This window comes from Phyllostomus discolor, chromosome X (genome assembly GCF_004126475.2).
Source record: "Phyllostomus discolor isolate MPI-MPIP mPhyDis1 chromosome X, mPhyDis1.pri.v3, whole genome shotgun sequence".
Lineage (NCBI taxonomy): Eukaryota > Metazoa > Chordata > Mammalia > Chiroptera > Phyllostomidae > Phyllostomus > Phyllostomus discolor.
The window spans coordinates 3,697,232-3,720,261 of NC_050198.1; the positions used below are offsets into that span (position 1 = coordinate 3,697,232).

Consider the following 23,030-nt stretch of genomic DNA (forward strand, 5'->3'; position numbering starts at 1 on the left):
ATTTCAGCTATTGCAACTTCCAGTTGCTATTACTCAAATGTTTTTGTGCTACTGGGTTTGCCAAACAACTTGACAGCTTTCATAATACAATTCTGTATGGCCCTGAAATCAAGCCTGTGCCTTCAGCTCTATTAATATCTTAGGAAGTCTACGCTGGCAGGTACCTTAAACCTTCTCCTTCCCCGTCCAGCTCTTCAGCACTCTAGAATTCTTCATGGTGACACAGCTATGCTTATTTCCACATAACTGGACTCATAAAAATGTCAAACTGAATAAGAAAGAAGTCTGGTCCTTCCCAAATGCACATGAAAGACACATGTGTTTGCCTAATCACAGTATTAATGTGTCTTCTATCAAGATTATAGCTTGTAAGAAGCTCATTTGGAAACAACATATTTAAGTAAAGCTGGAGTTACTTCCCACTTAATTGATGTATTAGCATCAGAAGCAACTGCAATCATTTAGGAAATCCGTGACCCTGGCTCTGTTCAGAAATAATCAAGAAATGGCCCCCGTTTTCTTAGTTTTAACTCTAAGCTGCTGGGCAACCCTGGAATTCATTTCTTCAACAGATGCTCTGTGGAATGCTTGCTCTGTTCGGAGGTCTGTTTTACATAAAGGAGAGTGAGCCCATGAAGACTGCTTGAAACCTGTTTTCAGGCAGCTTTAGAAATCAGTAAGAGGGAAAAAAATAAGTGCAAATTATTTCTAATATGGGGTAAAGAACATTAATTATAACAGTTATAGTTACAGCCATGGCAATTTCTAGAAAGAGAAAGTACCTGCAGCTGGTGAGGGGAAGCTGTTCTCAAGGAAGAAGTGGCATTTGTAAACTTCATTTCGTCTTGGAGTGTTAACTGTAAATTATTCTAACTTCGTCTTGTTATCGTGCATAAATGACATAGAATTAAATAACTAAATAGGCAATGAAAATTCCACTCTTAAAGGTGACATTCACCTGGCTGGCGTAGCTCAGTGGATTGAGTGTGGGCTGTGAACCAAAGTGTCACAGGTTCGATTCCCAGTCAGGGCACATGCCTGGGTTGCAGGCCATGGCCCCCAGCAACCGCACATTGATGTTTCTCTCTCTCTCTTTCTCCCTTCCTTCCCTCTCTAGAAATAAATAAATAAATAAATCTTAAAACAAATTTAAAATTCAGTATTCTATCAAAAAAAAAAAAAACCTCCCTGAAAAAAAGAGGTGGCATTCAGTGCTCACCGGAAAATGGCCTCATCCTACCTTGCTGATTGCCCGTCGTTTGCATGAGAAAAACCTGGTTCCCCCAGTGGGAGAGTCCAGATGAAAGTGTCAGTCGGTGACACGGAAATCTCCATTGGTCTAATGCATTGGTTCTCAAGCAGCGGCTGTTTCTCGCCTGCCCCAGGGTACCCTTGGCAGTGTCTGAAGGCATTCTTGGTTCTCACAGCTTGGGAGGGTGGGAGGCTGGGTGCTATTGGTACTGCATGGCTGGTGGCTGGGGGATGCTGCTAAATGTCCCATAATGCACAGGGCGCCACACGCTCAGCAAACCATACCGAGTTTGAGAAACCCTGACCTAAGGGAGAGAGACGTGCTGTGCGCGCAGAGGATAGAGCTTTTTGACAGGAAATGTTTTAAAAGCTTAGTTTCCTAATTACAACCTGCTTATGAACAAAGATATCACTCCCCTCAGGAGGAATTAATTAGAGCTAGTATAAAGCAAAAGGCGATACAGCCAGAAAAACCTTTCAATTAGAAATTTCCTCTTTAGTTAGTTAGCTTTTTACTCTACATAAGCTTCTTTTATTTACACTGGGAGAGTGAAAAAGGGATCCAAAGTCTGGGTCTTTGCACTGGTAACCGAGGTGTGAATTCTGTTGGGTGCATGATATAGCTGCTTTTCCAAAAGTTGACACGGGTGTAAACATCAGTAGGCTAAGTTATTGAACATTCCCACTTCATTTCGCTCTGCGGCTGGATTTATTCAAGAGCAGTAAACATCACACCAGAAATGAGCCCTATTTTCTAGAGATGAGCGAACCCACAAAAGCAAGTTTCTCAATCCTGGCTGCACATTATAGTCACCTGGGGACTTTTTAAGATTCCCCCTGTCCAGACCCCACCCACCTCAGACCACTTGCATCAGAATATCTCTGAGGATAGAAAAAAATGAAGACATCTTGATTTTTTAAAGACTTTGTTTATTTATTTTTAGACAGAGGGGAAGAGAGGGAGAAAGAGAAGGAGAGAAACATCAATGTGTGGTTGCCTCTCATACACTCCCAACTGGGGACCTGGCCCACAACCCAGGCATGTGTCCTGACTGGGGATCGAACCGGCGACCCTTTGGTTCACAGGCCTGCATTCAATCCACTGAGCCACACCAGCCAGGGCAACATCTTGATTTTTTAAGACTTCCCACTTGATTCCAGTGTGCAGCCAAGTTTGAGAAGTACTGCTCTGTATCCTTAATTCTTAAAGTGTCCTTTGGTGACCAGCAGCACCGGCAGCACCTGGGGCTTGTTAGAGATAAACTCTCAGGACCACCCCGGACCTAGGGAATCAGAATGTGCCTGATAGCAAGAACCACCTCCCGCCCCCGCACTCTGGGGAGCACACACTGAAGCTTGAGAAGTACTGTGCTAGAGCGTATTGCAAACAGCTCATTTTAAAATGTATGCATTTTTACTGTGCAATATGCACAGTATAAAACAAGGCACACTATTAAGGCATGGAGAAGTGCCCCAAAGCTCTAAATAAAATTAACTTTCATTTAATGAAAAATGCTAAGTTCATCACTATGGTTGCACTGTGTTTTTTTTTTTTCAGTAAATTTGATATCTTTTAAATTATGAAAGATTTCAACCACACAGAATAATGTACTCCTGTGTTGCTTGTGGTGTTATTCTTCTTAAGGAGAGTAGCACCAGCTATGCGGGGGCCTAGGATGATCATTCTGGTGCTGGGAGCCCGATGGGAACCCCACACAACACCTCTTCCTGTGGCTGAGAAGGTGCCCTCTCAGCTCTGGGTTCACATGGGCAGGGGGAGAGGACCTGAAATGCCACCCGGAAGAATGCATGCCAAGGTGAGGGGTTTCGCGTTAGTTAACAGGATTGAACTGTGCGCGCGTGTGTCATAGTAAAACCATTGTTCTAAATAGTCATACGGCTTCATTCTGGAAAGCACAAAATGCTTCCAATTAAGGTGGTTTGGCAGTAATGTCTCCACAGGGAATATATGAGGTTGGCTAAATGTCGTACAGCCAGTTTCTGGCTGCCAGACTTTAGACGCCTTAATTCATCATAGAATCATCGACTGTTCTCTCACACTTCCTGTGATTTAAAAAAAAAAAAAAGAAACATAAAAATCCCTGTCATAAAGCCAGCTTTCTTCATTCCTGCCAAGTACCCTATCCACATGTTTCATTATAGTACCCTTTCCTGGAGTAACTCTGCCATGTGAATTTCTGCCCTCTTACAAAATACGTACCTTTTCTCTCCCACTCACACAAATACAGAGATGGGAGAGAAGCATGGCATAGGGAAATGAGTTTCAGCCAGCAGCGTAGGTGACTGAATTCCAGTCCTGGCTGGGATCGTATTCGCTAGGTGATTTGGAGCCATGGTCTAATCACCCTGGACCTTAGTTTCTTCATCTGCAAAGGGGTCTAATGAAACTCTTTCTCCCGGGATTGCCGGTAGGAGTAAACAAGATCATTCGCGTGAACACCGGTGCCTTGCACGCAGCCAGCACTCGTCAGGTATTTCCTTTCCCTTCCTGTGTCTTGTAAAAGCCCCCGGGAAAGTCTCAAGAGTCTTCTAAACAGTGGAGGCTATTATTCATCTTTCAATCTGAAGACGCTGTCACATTGTCTGGTGCACGCCAGGTACCGTCGGCTGAATGAATTGCTGGTTTCTACTGAGGGCTCAGAGCTCAGTGGCCCGAAAGCGGAAAACCAGCCAGTACGACACCATCAGAAGTCATGCCGTGTCTTATGGGGGGCGCTTTACTTATAGACAGCAATGGCTTCTCAAGAGGCCAGCCCACTAGCATCTAACTTCTAGCCCGATGCACAAGTCTGTGCGAAAACAAATGCACAGCTCCCTGGAATAGTGTAACTGAGCTCTTTATGTCAACGCACCGTACAAAAATGCCCTCTGACTCTTTAAAAGGATCCTGTGTATTATTGTGCTGAATTCGGTTGCCCGCTATTCAGTACACAAGAGACTCACAACTGTACTGTTCAAATCCAACCTAATAAATGCAGGCATGTAGGGGAGAAGCGAGGGGGAAAGGCGTGGTTGCTGCTTAGCACAGGGGAAGAATCAGGAGGAAGGAGCCCCCTAGAGGGGGCTAGAGTTCGAGCTAAGGAGCAGGAAGTCCCAGGGCCCAGCACGAGGCCTGGTGCACAGCAGGCCGCTTCCCGCGCTCCCTGTGACGCCCCAGCACCTTCTCCAGCACCTTCTCCAGCACCACGGACAAGAGCGGCCATGAGCTGAAACTGAGTGTCTGACTCTGCATCAGGACCCCCCCACGCATTTGGGAGCCTCCCTGTCCGATTCCCCATAACCAGCACATGCCTGGTACATGGTAAGCGCTCAGGAAATACTTGATAAATGGATACTGACAGCGAAGACATCGAGCAAGGCCGTTAAACGCAGTACTTGTCAAACTATGGGGAGGGACTGACTTGCGGGTCAGGAAGTCAGTTCAGCGGCTCACCACCAGCTTTAAAAAAATAATAATAATGAAAGTTAGGGAAAAAATTAGATAATACCGGAGTGTATTCTGCTTTGGAAAAGTGAAAACTACTTTGCGAAACTTTTGTGTCTGTTAGAGATCTTCATGTGTGTGCATGTATCTTCGTTTCCATTACCTAGTCGGTAATGGAAAATATTTTCTACTTTGGGTCATGGCCAAAAAAAAAAAAGTGCTCTCAGAGTACTCAGAGTATATCAGAGAAGGTAAAGAAGTTCACCCAAGTTTCTACAGCTTAAATCTTTCCAGATATCCTTAAGAGTCGGTCATGGGTCCAGTCGAGGGGCGGGGGGTCCTTTTTGGGTTGCTATGATGACAGCGACAGGAGGCAGGCCTTGTAGCTCACTAAAAGTCACTGAGCACCTCACCCTTGTTTTGTCAGTCCGCACCCACACCGCCCCCCACCCCAGGACTGGGATGCCATGACCGGGGTTCATCGCGCAGTGCCCTGTGCGGGCAGCGTGGAAGCTGTCGTTTTCAGCTGGGCATGACAACTGCCTCATAAGGAGGCACACACTGTGGGAGGGGGATGGAAAAAACCCTCCCAGGGCTTACATCTATCTTCTAGGAAAATACATCTGCTTATAACCACGTACAGCTTCCTCTTGGCCCTCATTAAAACAATTGCATTGACATCTTTTGGAAGGAAAAGGAGGCGGGCTCCTCCTTTCGGTGCCAATGCTACATACCGTCACGCACTTTCTAAACTAGAAACTCGGTTGGGTAAACAGTCAGATCAACAGACACTGGTATTATTGTCAAATTGTGCCCAACTTCTGTCTTCTGTGTTTACTGCAATCATTCTTCCCTCTGGGGATACAGACAAGTTTCTGTCTGAAAGCTTAAATCTCGTAACCATAGTAATGAAACAGAGAGAGGGTGAAATCTTGGCAATGTACTGCAGATACACTAAAAAAAAAAAAAAAAAAAAAAAAAAAAAACAACCAAAAAAACCCCCCTCATTTTTATCCATCATTCTCCATTTGCCTTTTCCTAATTATTTTGTGCAAGAGTTGCTTGCAAGCATCTCTCCTTGAAGTGCGAGTGAAGAAACGGCTGCAGGGGAGGTAGGAGGGAGCCAGGGGAGAGACAACCCGCAAAGCTACATAAGAAGACTGAGTCATGAAGCACGGACTGCTCCTGGTCCGCTTGGCAGCTTTGAACAGCCTCAGGAGGAGGAGCAGTGGGGAAGGGCCTCCTGATGGTACAGTGTTCCTCGGCTTCGGCTTCTGCTGGTTTTCAAACAGAACCAACAGCCCACATTCATTACAGGAGACCTAGTTTACTAGGAACATTCAAATTCAGGAGAAGGAATTAGGCTGGGCCAGAGAGAGCAGGTTTTAATAGCGTCTTACCTGGAGAAACCATGTTTGCTCCGCAGCTGTGGAAAGCAAGGGCGTGACGGCCCACAGCCGTCTCTTTGCTTGGGATACGTCTCACTGTCCCCCTTTCAAAACCTCCGAATGCTTCTCCAAGTCACACCTGGCTGTTTTCATCATGGCACTAACCTGGCTCTTCAGAGTGGAGAGGAGGGGATCAAGGGCAAGACCAAACATGGATTCAGCCCTGTGGACGGAGTTCTGAGTTTTTTGAGTTTATTGAAATAAACAGCTCGCCAAAGTGTGATGGCCAAGAGCATTGGCTCCTCGACCTCTGAGCTCCTTTCAGCAGGCTTTGAGCGGTGGGAAGAAGGCGGAGAAAGAAAGAAGGGGCGGTCTGGAAGGTTGAGATTGTTGCTTGGAGCCTCCAGGCTACCAAAACTGGAGACAAGAAAGACAGGTCTCCAGGAACGTGGTGTGTTCGCCTCTGAAACACAGCCATTCACTGCCTGATCCTTTCCGCGATGTGAGTTACAGGTCACTCTTTCATGGTCTTTATTACTCTACATTCTATGTTGTATATGTTCTATATGGGGATTTTCTTCAAAATGGTAACAGCAGCAAGGGGCTTACTGCTCAAACGACACCCTTAGATATAATGAAATAAAGCATTTTGCAAGTCGAAGGTAAATGACAGAGACAATAGCCCTGGACCCGCCTGCACTTGTGGGTTTCTCCAGAGGGGATCCCAAGGACTAGACATCTCTAGGAGGTCAAGGACGAGCGCAGCAGGGCACAGCGTGTTGGATGCGTCTATCCTGCACTTGGGTTGGCACCTTCCATGAGGTGTGTCCTTCTGGACTTCTTACCTTAGCAATTTGCATACACAATCAAAGCCTCCCACAATTAGGAGGCACATAAATGGCCATCGGCCTTGAAGCCACAGGTTACACTCATCACCAACATCCCCAACAAGTGATGAAACATTTGATTATCTCTAGTAACGAGGAACTCATTACTTTTCAAGGTGTTGGGCTCCGTGTTCAGTCAGACTCGTTGAAAGTTCTCATAGTGAGTTACATTCTCTCTCCCTGTAATACCAACCACATGCTTCTGGTTAGCAACCTTGCAGCCATGAACACGAATGCTCTTCGCCCTTTTGAAAACACCTTCTATGTGAGCCAGGCTCATCGGTTTTCAAGGCCGGCCTCTCTTGCTTCTTCTCTGGTTCCTCTGTGGTGCACTTTCAGAAATACTTGCCACCCTGGGAGCAGCACCTTGCCCCCACCCTGTCCTCAGGCCGTCCTGACTGTGTGTCTCCTACGCCTTTCCATCCAGTGTCCCAAGGTCAACAGTCCATAAACTGGGGTATCAATGAGAACCTCTCTTCCAAGAACCTGAAGGAAGAGCTTCTGTGACTCTAATGAGAGGAGGGTAAGGACTGGAGTTGAAAAGCTTCCCGTTGGGCTGAGGCTGGGGACCCAGATGGAACATGAGTAAATAAAAGAAGACAAAAGGAGGAAAGCGGAACCGGGAGACAATAGCAACCCTGGGAGATTGAGAAGAATCTCATGTTCTGACCTGCTCATTGGAGTTTCCGGGGCTTGGGAGCCCTTCTTACACCATCATCCATATCATGATCATTGCTAACACTTATTGAGTAGACCTACTATGTACCAGGCACTGTCATAACCCTTCAATGTGCATTATCTCAGTGAATCCTCTCAAGAACCCTATAGGGAAGGGGTGGATATTTCCATTTTTACTGCAGAAGAGACTGAGGCACGTAGAGGTTTGAGAGGCTTACCCAGCTCCCACACTGGCTAGAGGCAGAGCCAAGACTTGGGAGCAGGAGCTCTGGTCTACGGCCACGGCACCCTGAATGCACCCGATCTCGTCTGAAAGCGGGAGCTCTGGATCCAGAACCCACACTTCTTACCTATAAGGGCACTGCTCCCCTGCCCTGAGAGACTCATGAGATTTTCTTACAATAATTGTAATAGTACTTTTTAAAGAAATTCCCCATTTATTTAAGCTACCATGAGTAGGTTTCTGTCCTCTGCCCTTCCTGATTAAGATACAGGAAGATTGGCCCTGGCTGGCGTAGCTCAGTGGATTGAGCACGGGCTGGGAACCAAAGTGTCCCAGGTTCGATTCCCAGCCAGGGCATGTGCCTGGGTTTGCAGGCCATAACCCCCAGCAACCGCACATTGATGTTTCTCTCCGTCTCTCTCTCTATCTCCCTCCCTTCCCTCTCTAAAAATAAATAAATACAATCTTAAAAAAAAAGATACAGGAAGATTAAAAGATACTAACTCGTGGCCAAACGGCAGAGGCAGGCACCTTTCACCTGCTCTGCAGTTGTGCTACAAAGCAAACTCGGTTAACAAAATGAAGCTGCCTTCACATAGGTTGCTTTTCTGTAACGTATCTGTAATTAATATTCATGTAAATCTTCCGGAGGCAGTCCATTCCATGATGCTGTTACAGAGACAATGCCAGCTAGCTTTCCTCTAATTACTCTAGCACAAATAAGATGACCTCTGACCTGTCTGTTCTGCAGCCTGTGCATTCCTTTGTCATCACAGACATCACATCACATTAGATTCACAGTTCTGCACCAGCGCTTCCCAACCTCAGTACTACTGACATTTGAAGCGAGGCAACTCATGCTTTGCTGTGGGGGACTGCGCTGTGCGTAGTAGGACGTTTAGCAGTGTCCTTGCCTCTACCCACTGGATGCCAATAGGAGCCTCTCCCCTGTTGTGACAACCAAGAATACATTCTGACGTGGCCTCGTGTCTCCTGGGAGGCAAAAGCACCCTTGGTCGGCGACCACTGGTCTACCTGTTCTTGACCCCCACTCCAGTCCCACGCTGACCTCAAGGGCAGGACTCTATTTTTTATCCTATTTCTTTCTGACCCTTGGTAAAATGTAGTGGTGCCCACTAAATTTTAAAGAAAAAACTACAGTAACTTGCATTAAAATAATGTTTTGTGGGTAAAAAGTCTGCAGTACATGTATTCCTGGATCTTTTGGGGTTTAGTCAGGAAAACGGACACTACACCTGCTACCAGAACAAGAGGTTTAATATAGAAATTAGGGTTTACATGAATATGCAGAGTAACTGGGGGAAGGGAAGGCTATGGTCAGAAGATGGGACTTCAACCTGAAGCACTGGATGGAAAATGAGGCGTTCCCTGGGAAACCTGAGAGGCCACCACGTCTGGCAGCCGAAGTCAGGTCATACAATGGGATCCCACAGAAAGGTCTGGAATGCTGTTCTGTCGAATAAAGCAGCCTAATCTGACCCTCATATATTCTCCAAAACAGTGGCCCCTGCTTCCCTTCCACCTTCCTAATCTCCCAAGTTCCTCTCACTGGCCAACCCAATCAAGGAGGGCATTCTGGGAAATGTAGTTCTTCCCAGCATTACCCAGGTACTCCTACAGGAGTGGTGCCAGGGAAACAATAGATAATTCCACTTTTTCACACCAAGTGTGTGTGTGTGTATGCGTGTACAACAATAGAGGTCTGGAGAACTTGGCGGTCGTGGTGGTCCAAGTTAGAAAGCAAATAAATGCCTGATGCGATTTGGTGTTGGTGCCATGGTTACTCTTGTTTCCACACTGGCGGGGGGCTCATCTCCTGATCACCTGTCTCCTTCAGTGTGTGCTGTGGGGACGGCCTCAGTGTTCCCTCCGCTCCCCGAACAGATGGCAAACGGCGTTAATAATCGAACAGCTCACACTCCAGATGGGAGATGCTCACCTTCATGCTTCTTAGAATACAGTGTGCCTTCCGAGCATTCTAGATAGACTAGAATTGACAGAGATTGCTAGAAAAAAAAAAACTTTCCACGTGCCAGGTATTGCTTTCCTCTTGAGGAATCAAAACATTACAACCACATGATCGATTTCTAAACCACTCCCTAAGACTACAGCTGACATTAAGTGAAAACATTTCAGCTGGATCGATTTTAAGCCAAAAGTCAAACAATTATTCTCAAAGAATTACATCCTGTCCATTACAAATATGGTGCTGTAGGCAAGGTGTAGTCCGAAGTGCACTGAAGTGTCTGTTTCACTTTAGAAAATTTGTTTCAAAATATACATTGAAAAGATGTGTTCTTCAGAGACCGTCTGGCCCATGAAGTTTGAGATATTTATTATGAGGCAATTTAAGGAAATGTTTGCTGACACCTAGGCTAGAAGGAAGCAGCAGGGGCTTAGGTCTGAGAGGTAAAGGGGACATTCATTCATTACAAGGACTTGCTTTTTACTGGGAGGGGTGAGAGCCACTGGCGCATCTTGAGCTGATGAAGATCTGACTGGACTCACGTGGAACAGGATCCCTCCAGCTGCTGCACTGAGAACAAACATTATGTTGGGAAGGAGGGTCCAAAAGCCAGGAGACCAGGTAGAAGACTACGATAATTCTGGTGGGAAGGATTTGGTGAGTCACCATCGAGGAACTCAGATCAGCGTGTAGTTTTGGGGGTGGTAAGAATTGACTAGATTCTGGTTTGGATATTGAACTGAGTAGACCTCCTGACACTAGACGGGGGGGGGGGGGGGGGGGTGCCTAGTCCCACACAGGTGCAGGGAGGTTAGAAAACGCAGTCTCCCCAGGCACACATGTGTGACCAGCTAAAGCAGGCTATCTCAAGTAGTGGCAATTTTGTCCCCCAGGAGACATTAGACATTTTTCATTGCCCCAACTTGAGGTGGGGGCCAGTGGTGCTACTGGCACCTAGTGAGTAGAGGCCAGCAACGCCGCTAAACGTCCTGAAATACACAACACAGCTCCTATAGTAAATAATCGCCTTGTCCCAATGTCAGCAGTGCTTCAGTTAAGCAACCCTGAGCTAAATGAACATGCTCTATGGGAAGAAGAAAGAGAGACGGGTTTCGGTGAGTAACTAGAAACCTTAGCCAACTCGATTCCCTATGCCTCAGTCCTTGGGGCGACATCCATTCCTGAATCCCTCTGCTCACAGCACAGCTGAATTCTGCCATTCTGTCTGTCTGCCTGTAGCCACACATTTTCTCCGTTACTAGGGGTGAGTTTTATCCTGATTAAGAGGCACTGCTGGCTTTTTTTAACAAAAAAAAATTCTAACTTCATTGAACATGTATGATCAAGGTAATGAAGGAGATTTTGTGTAATGCTCATTCAGTGGTGAACAGCATCACAGTTCATTTCCTTTAAGAGATTTGTTAAGAAAAACATCTCATTCATTAGAATGTCGAGCCTTAAAACTGATGTTTGGTGATAACCATAGATTTACAGGAATTTTCCTCTTTTCACCAAACCCAGATGGATGATCTATGGTTGAAATACCCTTAATGTTATGTAAACACTCCCTGATCTTTTGCTATGGATAAGAACTAATAAGGCCTAATTTATTTGGTGAAATACTTGCATATATCTCATACACACTGGCTTTTCATTTTCCTAGATTTATTATTTTAATTTGCCAATAGATACATAAATGACAAACATATTCCTTTGTATTCTGGAGTGTTTGTCTATTCCATTTCTTTTCTTTGCAAAGAAGCACGCATTTTTTTTTTACCAAGATTGTTCATAAGGTGGATCTAATTTTACATATTTTCACACTATCTGAGCTGCTCATTAGCTTAACACTGGGCCCCCCAAAATGGACAGTGTTCCAAACACAGATCATAAATACCTCAGTTCCTCGGTGGTATTGTTAAGTTTGCCTTTGTATTCCATAAATTCAATATGCAAAAATAAGCCACATAATAAATAAGCGAAGAAAAGATTTTTCGTATTACAAAACACTTATTTTCTACCATTCATTCAGGAATTGACTTTGTATATAGTCAATGTAGGAAGCTTCAGGCAAGTATTGTTCTAGGGACTGTGGCTATCAGGTTATGCAAAACTGGGTGCCTGTCCTTGAAGGTCACCTAAAAGAGGCTAACATGTAAACAGCTGATTTTCACAGAGGTTGCACTAAGGAGGCAAGTACCAGGTGCTACAGGAGGGGAGGCGAAACCCGTGGCCCACGCTCAGGGGCCACTAAAAAGCATCTCAGATGGGATGGTGGCTGAGCGGAGTCTTGCAGGATATGCAGGAGCTTGCCAGGTGGCGAGAGGGGAGGGGCATTCTATGCAAAGGGATGCGGATGACTAAAGTCAAAGATCATGAAACCGCAAGAGGGACGCAGGCAGAAGGCAGAACACAGAGGTCCTGCAGTGTCACACAAAGGAGCTTGGGAGTGGTCATTAAGGAGAGGACAAACTGGAAAAGTTAAGGCTGGAAATGGAAGCAACGGGCAAATGGCATTCCGCCAACCCTACTACAGCAGAAAGCAGGGATGGCTTCAACACTTGTGGGGCCCGCTACAAAATGGAAACATGGGGCCCTCGTTCAAAACCTATCGTGAATTTCAAGGTGGCTACGACAGAGCATTCAACCAGTTATAGGACCCCTCCAAGCACTGGGCCCTCTGCATGCCCTTGGAACCAACCCTGGCAGAAGGCAGCAGTAGCACGGAGACACGAAGACCTTGATTTGTGGAGCATTTGAGATCTTGCTCCCTGGCATATGTCATCAGTTTGGCTCAAATCAACTCTTTTAACAACATTTTTAAACACCCTTTTTTGTCTACTCTCTGGGAAGAAAAGTCTTAACACATACCAGTCAACCATAGACCAGGCTGAAGACAACACACTAGCCAGCACTATAGTCCTATATAGTCCAACTCAGAAAATGGCCAAATGGCTAATCTCTTCATTTTAAAGGTAAGGAAATAGGAGAGCGAGAAAGCGGAGGGACTGTCCTAAACTCACCATATCGGGGAGGTGGTAAAGATGTGAATTCAGCCTTCCAGGCGCTATCCCTTTGTTTTACTCTTCTCCTCTACACTATCGAGGCTGCTGAGTCACAGGATGGAACTTCTTTGGGGAAGACTGACCAGAGGCTATGCAAAGGTCTGTAACTGCCACACATACACACACAAAGGAAATCAGCTAGGAGATCACTGCTGTCCCCTTCTCTCCCACAGGGAGCACGACCTTTCTGAGCCCTTCCTCAGAATCAAGAGGATCATTCCAAGCACAGCTACTGCATAGCCAGCCTGGGCCCAGCATCATACTAGGTCACAGGGCTACGGAGATGACTGGCACATCCCCAGCAGCTCACCCTGCAGTGAGTGAAGGCAATACTGGAGATCGGCTATCAGAATCCAGGCTGCATATTCTTTCATATGATTGGGAAGCACACATTTAAAAATAATAATAAGCAGCCCTAGCTGGCATAGCTCAGTGGATTGAGTGTGGGCTTCGAACCAAAGTGTCACAGGTTCGATTCCCAGTCAGGGCACATGCCTGGGTTGCAGGCCATGACCCCCAGCAACCACACATGGATGTTTCTCTCTCTCTATCTCCCTCCCTTCCCTCTCTAAAAATAAATAAATAAAATCTTCTTTAAAAATAATAATAATAATAAGCAAAAATAGAAATGAATACTGAAAACCAACAGGCAGCTACTGAGTCCTTTGCAGACTGGGGGAATCGTAGATGATTTGTGCGTCTCAGCAATATTACCTCACCCACTCTGGAGACTTCGGGATCACGTGAATGCCCATAAGCCTTTGTACTTACCTCAAAAATATCTCCCATATTCTACTCTATTTAGTTCTCTATGCCCCGGCTCCCAAAAAGCCCAGGCCTTATTCATCTTTTGCTTCCCTTGGTTCTTTTTTTTTTTAAGATTTTATTTATTTTTAGGGAGGGAAGGGAAGGAGAGAGTGAGAGAGAGAGACATCAATGTGCGGCTGCTGGGGGTTATGGCCTGCAACCCAGGAATGTACCCTGGATGGGAATCGAACCTGGGACACTTTGGTTCCCAGCCCGCGCTCAATCCACTGAGCTACGCCAGCCAGGGCTCCCTTGGTTCTTAAAATAAAGCTCCAAATAGGCAGATGGTTTGCGAGGCCCTACGTGGTCTAGCCCCAGGTCATTTCTGAACCTCTGCTACCTCTCACCCCACCTCCCCCCTGCTACCATCTCTCCATCGCAGCAAAGCCTCCCATCTCAGACACCTCCCAGCTCTGCTTTCACCTCTCTAATGCCTCTCAGTTTTCATTACTGCTAATGAAATATCACTTCCTTGGGCGAAAGCTTCCCCTAGTTATCAGATTAGATGTGGACCCCCATTCATAAGCTCTCAGACCACCCTATAATTTTCCTGCAGGGCCCGTATCATAGTTAGTAATTATATATTCATGTGACCATTTGATTTTCCTCTCCATGTCAAAGGTTGAAAACTCCCTGAGGGCAAGCGTCTGATCTAGTCCGCACACTCCGAGACCCCAGCACATGGCATGGCGCCTGGCATCTGCTCAGGCCTCTTTGGACCACTCAGTCTGACACATCCATTTCCCTGCCCCTCGCCTCTCTTAGTCTCTTCCATTGACTGCTTTTTGGTCAAAGCACCCATCGTTATCTCTGTGTGTGTGCATGTCAGTAGGTGGAAGTGTCTTGTGTATGTGTATACACACCCATACACACAAATGTGTACATGCACGTGTTTGTCTGTGTTTGTATATAATTTCTTTACTTGTTACTACTATGTGTTCTCCCCACTAGAACGTGACCTTCAAAACCAGAGACTTTGTCTTCTTGTTCATTGCTGCATGCCCACCACATACCTGGCACATAATAGGCACCCAATGAATGTTTACTGGAAATATAAATATGTGAATGGCAAGTGCTCAAGAAATGCATACCAGAACTTTCTTCTTCAAAGCTCAATAATAATTCTGTCTTTCACTGAAAAAGAGATGATCTATTTTTTAAAGATTTTATTTATCTATTTATTTTGGAGAGGGAAGGGAGGGAGAATAAGAGAGAGAGAGAGAGAGAGAAACATCAATGTGCAGTTGCTGGGGACCTGGCCCGCAACCCAGGCATGTGCCCTGACTGGGAATCGAACCTGTGATGCTTGGGTTCGCAGCCCACGCTCAATCCACTGAGTTATGCCAGCCAGGCAAGAGATCATCTCTTGATATGCTTTTCTTTTAGAAAGCTTGCCTTTCACTGTCTTCCCAAAATGACACTTTGATAGTTTTAATTAATCTACCACAGGTCACTAAGAAACAAACACTTATATTTGGTTTACTTTACTTCAACTTCGTTGCTCTGCAAAGTTCAGTCAGATTCTTCATCCATAACCTTCAATAAAATCCACTTGGCATTTTATAGGGACAAGTACATAAAAATCAAAGACTTCCAGAGTCTTTGGAATTAGAAATACCTGGATTAGAATCTCTGCTTCAATATTTATTAGCAATATAACTTTGGGAAGCCACGTAATGGCTCTCAGCCTCAGTTTCCCCAGAAAGCATGTGATTGGCAGGGTCCGTGTGGCGATAGGACTGACTGTAGTTTAACTGCATGGTATACAGTCATACATCAATAATGACACCTTTTCATTCTTCATATCCATCCCCAAGTGCCTGGGATACAGAGGAGGGAATAGAGGCCACAGGAACTCAGCACTTCCCAAGGTCATCCCTCTCCCCCAAGCCCAGGTGATAAGAATCAGCAGGCCTACAGTTAAGCATCCTCCAGCTTTCATCTGTTCGTGGGACTTTTCTGGTGAAAACCTGCCGTGTTTGGACTCGCACCGCTTCCTAAGGAGGGCTGGAGCCCCCGTTATGTCCTTGCATTGATTGGGACTCACTACAGCCTCAGTTCCAACTGAGCAATTTCTGATTCCCACAAAAGCAAGGCTCCGTCCAATCAAAGAAATCTGGGTGAGAAATTTGATGGAAGGAATTTTCCCCTACCCCAGTTTTTAGGAGTCCTTTTATCTCCTCCTCTCTAGGGCATAAAAGAATAATTGCAAATAGAGGCTCTGTTAAAATCTTTCATCTTATAAGGACCGTGTTCTTTAATTACACTGAAATTATTTTCTTGAATAATTCACTACAATGCCTTTCTGGTGATGCTTTAGGTCTAATTTCACATCTAGACAAAAGTTATTCTGAACACAGGAATGAGTAAGTTTTATAGTAAGTGAAATCGGTGCATAAAATAAATGAAATAAGATAATAAGCTTCACCCTGACGGAGGTGGCTCAGCTGTTTGGGCATAATCCAGCAAAGGAAAAGTTCACAGGTTTTGCTCAATTCCCATAAGGGCACATGCCTGGGTTGCGGGTTCGGTCCCCAGTTGGGGGCATGCAAGAGGCAACTGTATGATGTTTCTCTCCGTTTCTTTCTCCCTTCCTTCCCCACTCTCTACAAGTAAATTAAAAAACATTTTTTTAAAGATAGTAAATCTCAAACTGATCGCATAGTTTCATGGCAGGGCTGCATAGGGCAGATAAGATTTACGATTTTATCAAAGTGGGATATAGAAATTTTATGTATTGATACTTGGGCCGGATGTGTCATTTTCTGTGGGAATTCAATCAGTGCGACCGAAGTGTTTTCTGCTCAGTTACTGAAGATGGCTGGTGGGCAGCAGTAATTAGCTTATTGGTTTCCTGGCTAGACAGAAAAAAATGGATAATACATGCCTAAAATTCTGTTCTTACAGAGAGTATCTAACTGACTTGCCCTGTGAATACAGTCAACTAAGCAGTGCCCACAGACTGCTCTTTATTTTAGCTTCAGTTTACCCATGACTCAAGCTCATCTTGTCCTCATATAAGAATCTTCCCATATTATGATGCCGTATTATTCTGAACCTGCTACAAAAGTGATTAGTCGGTCATTATAAGACAAAAATTCAAACTGCTTGCAATGACGTTTTCTGAAGAAAACCCATACTTTTATGTGGATAATTCAAGGTTCTATATTTAAAAGGCATTGAGTGAGTCATAATGGTAAATAAGAAGACCCTCAAACTAGCATTCGAATCTCCTGCATGTGAAACATTAAATGGATAATTTCTACCTAGGACAGATTTATTTTTATGGTGGAGAACTTTAAAGAATTGATTTAATTAGCTGTAGCTATGCTAAGAAGCATAATTTAAAATACCATTGAATGAATGAGGAAAGTATTTTCAAGCATAGAGAAAACCCTCTTCAAGCTGCCTTTTGTTCGTTATTCGGCAAACGTTTATTAAGCACCCACAGTTTGCATGGCAATGTACAACATAATTATAACCTAACCTGCCATCATTCTATTCTAACTCTGGTAGTGAAGTGAGTTAACCTCTTCAGCTATCCATTCATGGTATGTGGAAAGAAAGACTATAGACATTAAATGAATGAGTCAGCCAGAAAAGAAAAACGAATGTGTGCATTTACGTTTCCTTTTGTTTTATGTGCTAAAAACAGGTTACCAGCTAACTACCCTTTCTATTTCTTCAGGGGCCCAGGAATTGTAAAATTATCTTATCTCAGTCAGGCAGGAAATTATATGCTTAATCATGAGTTTCTAAACATTCGTAGAGGTGAGAACAGCAATTTGCAGGATTCTACAGACACGGGAAGAATAAACAACACAGTGAATTGAAGCAGAGAAGGCGAAATGTATTTAAGGGATTGTTTCCATTTGAAAAGTCATTTTAGACTCAGTAATATATAATAGGTTCAGCATTTTAGAGCCAGACATTAGAGCTCAGCTACCTTTTGTATCACAGTCACTGGATTTTTAAAAATACGGATTCTCAGTTCTCCTCCCCGGAGATTCTGCTGCAGTTGGTCAAGAGGGGAGGCAGGCAGACACATATTTATAAACGTCCCCCAGCAGCCAAATCTGAGACCCCCAGAGCTAGTCCAGCCTCCACATTTTTGGCATGAGATCCCAGAGGCCTTGAAAGAATAAATATCTAGCCTAAGATCAACATAGCTTATAACCCTTGGATCCAGGCCTAGAATCCAAATCCCCAAATGCCTAGTCTAGATCTCTCCTTTTTTTTTTTAAGATTTTATTTATTTATTTTTAGAAAAGGAAGGGAGGGAGATAGAGAGAGAGCGAGAAACATCAATGTGCGGTTGCTGGGGGTTATGGCCTGCAACCCAGGCATGTACCCTGGCTGGGAATCGAACCTGCGACACTTTGGTTCGCAGCCCACACTCAATCCACTGAGCTACGCCAGCCAGGGCTTGGATCTCTCCTTACTAAATCGACAGACACCGTTTCTTCTTCTCTCACACACTGCTTGAGATCTAATATTCAATTTAGTAAAACTATGTCCGAGACCACCTAAAATCCACGTGATAAGCAAAGACCCCTTCCCCTAATGACCGCTATGCTTCCTTTCCTGTTAAGTACTGAATAATGACGCTGCAATGATTCATCTATCTGTTTATTCCATATTTTGAAATAGTATACTTAATTTGAAACTTTTGCATCCGTAAAATATAGGAATCAGATTTAAAGGCAAAGAAAAATGATCTAATACTTGAATCTGAGTCCAACTTATATCTTCATTATTGAGCTCATAAAGCTGAGTCCATGGAAGTACTCTAATGCAAAGCTAGGTTTTCTTCGCTGGCTTCCTTTTAACGTTTCTTTACCGATTTGACAGAGACAGTGATTTGTTGTCCCACTTCTTCATGCATACCTTGGTTGATCCTTCTATGTGCCCTGACTGGGGGGTCAAACCGGCAACCTTCATTGATCGGGACGACACTCAGCGACTGTGCTACCGTGCCAGGGCTTTGCCAGCTTTCTTTTCTGATAATGCCTTTAGGTCAGGCTCTTCCACTGGGTTCTGAAAGCGCCATGCAGATAAGGCCTTTGTCCAACTTCATCCACTGACTCCCGGCATGCAGCGCAATGTCAGCCACTGAGTCAACACTCAACGATTAATCGTTGAATGAAAAATCCCTTGTAACATTTTGTTAAGAAATGAGACAGAGCATCTCAAACTGACTTGTGCAGGACAATCCCATACACATAAAAGTCCTGGATAGATGATTTTACAGAGGAGTGTCTTAAAGTTACTTTATTACAAGAGCTTCGGCCTGATTTTCCTGACATAAACAGGCTGATTAAAGGTTCTAATGCATGTCTTTTATTGGTAGCACTAGATGCATTCATTGGTAAGAACTACCAATGCATCCGGTACATGAGCCTTCTGTTTTCTAGCCTGATTTTTCTAGAGATCTGATGGACGCCGTGAAGGGTGACATGGAGTGTTTGGCAATTATTCACACTGGCTCTCTCTCCAGCTCAGATGCCCTACAGTGACCCTCAGGCTGCAATGCCACATTTAGCCATTGAGCCATGTTCAGGGTTGGCCTGACCAGAGGTACCATATTACAGGGGCGGGCAGTGCCAATGAGCCAAAGGCCTTAAGGACTCTGTTGAACTCTCCTCTTCATTTCCAGCCTACATGCACCTCCCACAGAGGGAAGTGGCCCCTGAGTACTGATCTAGCTAAGTGAGCCACAGGGAAGCACGTCTCTCTGTTTCCTGGGGCTGCACTCACCACCGGAGCGTCGCCCGTAATCTAATCTGAGGACTTTGCGCTTCTTTAAACCACATGCTCTCTCACTCCCCACTTTGTACAGGGTGAAGTGTAGTAACGAAAATACTCTCCTTACATTCCTTACTTATCTAGGCTCTCCTGCTGACCTTGCAAAACTCATTTTGATACATAAGATACAATGTGTCATTGCATACCATTGGCTCACAGTTGGACTGTCATCCATATTATGTCAGTAGTCCTGCATTCACTATACCTTTCACATGCGGCTGAAGGCGCTATCAACATGCAATAAACAGTGATGAGATAAAATTAATACCAATTGCTCTTGTCTTTTAGGAAATATAGCCATTGTTATTATTTGGCAAGATAAAGAGTGCAGTGCCTCTGCTTACTTAAAGGAGTTGCCTAGTCCTGTGGGATGCAGTAATCTAGTTTTCGAGAAGATTCAATCGATGGCTATTTAGAACTAAATTTTTATTAAGCAGGTCATTTCAACCCTGCCTTTTCAACTCACCGTTTGGACCCATGTCACACCTACATTCCACACATTTGTCTCTACTAAGGCTATTTACTCTTCACAGTGAGGAACAAATACAAGTTTTCAGTCTTTTATCTCAATCATGCAGAAATAGTCAACACAAAATACCACTGACATCACCTAAAAGGACGCATATTTAAATATGGTAGAAATAAATAACCACCCAAAGAATCAATCTTAAAAACTGACACTGGAATAATTAGCCATGGTATCAATATCCAATACCAAATGATGAATATTTAATTTCTGCCATACAACTGAAATGAACTAGAGGGCTGGAGGGGAAACGTATACATTTAAGGAGTTCATCTTAGATCTACCATGTCAACAGAAGGAACTGGGCTGTGGATGAGCCCCAATACTAGAAATTCCAACCTGGCTGGTGTAGGTCAGTGGATTGAGCGTGGGCTGTGGACCAAGGTGTTGCAGGTTCGATTCCCAGTCAGGGCACATGCCTAGGTTGCAGGCCACGCCCCCCAGCAACTGCACATTGATGTTTCTCTCTCTCTCCCTCCCTTCCCTCTCTAAAAAAATAAATAAATAAATAAAATCTTTAAAAAAAAGAAATTCCTACTTAAGAGCCAGGTACAGAGCAGGAGTTAAATAAATGCTTTTTTGAGTGGATGAATGAATGAGTAAATGAACAAATGGTCCTCTAAACTGTTTTAGAGTATTATATTGAGATTTAGAGACTTCATTTTAAAACACTTTATTCAGCCCTGGCTGGTGGGGCTCAGTGGACTGAGCGCTGGCCTGAGAACCAAAGGGTCACTGGTTCGGTTCCCAGTCAGGGCACATGCCTGGGTTGTGGGCCAGGTCCCCAGCAGGAGACATGTGAAAGGCAACCACACATTGATGTTTCTCTTCCTCTTTCTCCCTCCCTTCCCCTGTGTCTAAAAAATAAATAAAAATTTTTTAAAAAGTCTATTCAAAGCTATGGACCAATACATTAGATTTTGGGAAAGTCAGTGCTGAATATAACATAGGTGTTTGTGTTTGTTAATTAATTAAAATGGCCACAAAGTCATTATTCTTACCGTAAATTTCTCAGCCTGAAAAGTTAATGAACTGTATTCGTCCCATGAATAATTGAGTTAAACTTGAAAGAGAACCACCCATTCTAAAAGCCTCCCACGCTACCAGTTAACTGTGATTTATCCTTCTACTTCAGAGGAATGTAAAGCATCTTCCATCTGATTTGACTGACAACCACTCTGTGCTTCCTCTGCCTTTCTTCTCTCAGGAAGAAGATGTTACTCGTGAAAGCCGTTTTAATTTCAGCGGTTACGGGATGGGTCATTGCCTCCAAGTGAAGGATGGAACAGCTGTCAAGACCACACCTGCCAACGCGATCCCGCAACCCCCAAAAGACGCAGATGCCATCAAGAAGAAGTTTGTGGACCGGGCAAAAAGGATTGACACAATATCTCGGGCTGCCTTCCCATTGGCTTTCCTCATTTTCAACATCTTTTACTGGATCACATACAAGATCATTCGGCATGAAGATGTCCACAAGAAATAGATGTGCCCTTCAAATCCCGGGACCTTCCTGCCTAAGTGTTGTGCTTGTAAATACACAGTGCAATTGTCTTTATATCACTTTGACAGAGGTGAAGATTGGGGGAGGGGGGAGGGAGGATCTTGGGGTGAGTTTCCTGGCACCTATGTGAATAAAGATAAGTTATACGGCCATGAAGGAAAAATGTTTGCACAAAATTAAGTTGTTGCAGAATCATGTGAGTAAAATTCCCTTCATAGTCTTTAGCATTGTTTTCTCAGATGATGCATTAATTAGACATGATAATGCAAGGTCAAGTTCTCAAGGGCAACTTGTCTGTTGATCTGGTTTTGACTAATTCTGGTACTGAAAAATTAGCTTAACACACACACACACACACACACACACACACACACACGGAAAATGCTTACCATCTGACCATAGTGACTAGCCTATAGTGAGTCGAGGACCAAACTTTTTCAGGAAAACGCTGCCTCATTTTTAAAACGAGCCTCCTGAGCTATGTTCTTTACAATGTCTGTAATTAGTGTTTCACCCGAGAAATCCTTTTGTGGGTCATAAATTCTTTCTACTTATCGAAAAATCAACAACGACAAATAAACACCAATCACAAAGAACAGATTTCTACTTTACTGTCCATGTGAGTGTGCATTTTAATATTATTTGTCTTTCCTAGATGTAATTTGGGGGGGTTTAAATTGTGTCTCGTGTAATTGATTTGGTGGTATACCCTCTTAAAAACAAATGCCCGTTTTATTTGAGACCCAAGTTGGTGCACTATATACTTTCTTCGCTGTGGCTATGTTTCTGTGTGAAGTGCTCCAGTGTGACTTAGCCATCGCAACCTGTCAGCCACAGTATTTATGGAGATGGTGTGTCCTGAATGGTGTAGCTCATGTTAGCTTGAACTTCCCGTTTCTGCTCTCATTGTAGGTGTGACTACTAGTCCCAATGTCAACTGACCCATGATTTCTACTGTCAATCCAAGTGAATATCATTTTAAATATCCGTAACGAACTTAAAGAGTTTTAAAACTGTACTGTGATTTTCATAACCCGTTGCCTTTTTGGTACCAGAGCTATGTGGTTTGAATCCTGGCTACATGTTTTAAGTAAGAAAAAAAAATAAAAGACGTATTTTTGCTTACTCAGATAAAAGACAACCTGTAAAATATAATGAAAAAAAATTAAATTTTACATGTGCTGTAAAAGGGGTTATTTAAAAAAAAGTATTTGTTCAATTTCAATAAAGCTAAGTGTGCCACAGAACTTCGCTAGGAGTCTCTCTGTTTTTTAAAGATTTTATTTATGTATTTATTTGTTTGTTTATTTTAGAGAGGGGGGAGGGAATGAGAGAGAAAGGGGGAGAAACATCAGTGTGTGGTTGCCTCTCACATGGCCCCCATTGGGGACCTGGCCTGCAACCTAGGCATGTGCCTTGACTGGGAATTGAACCAGCGACCCTTCGGTTTGCAGCTCATGCTCA

At 44.2% G+C, this 23,030-nt stretch overlaps 1 protein-coding gene across 4 annotated transcripts in view; it reads left to right on the forward strand.

The window, feature by feature from the left end:
- Positions 1 to 22,813, forward strand: part of GLRA2 (glycine receptor alpha 2) — a 177,690-nt gene extending 154,877 nt beyond the window's left edge. For all 4 annotated transcript variants that reach the window (XM_028522962.2, XM_028522961.2, XM_036016453.1 and 1 more), the window contains one exon: positions 21,270 to 22,813. In XM_028522962.2, the coding sequence (XP_028378763.1) occupies positions 21,270 to 21,548 (279 nt within the window). In that variant the 3' untranslated portion in view covers positions 21,549 to 22,813. The remainder of the gene's footprint in view (positions 1 to 21,269) is intronic.
- Positions 22,814 to 23,030: the final 217 nt, after the last annotated feature.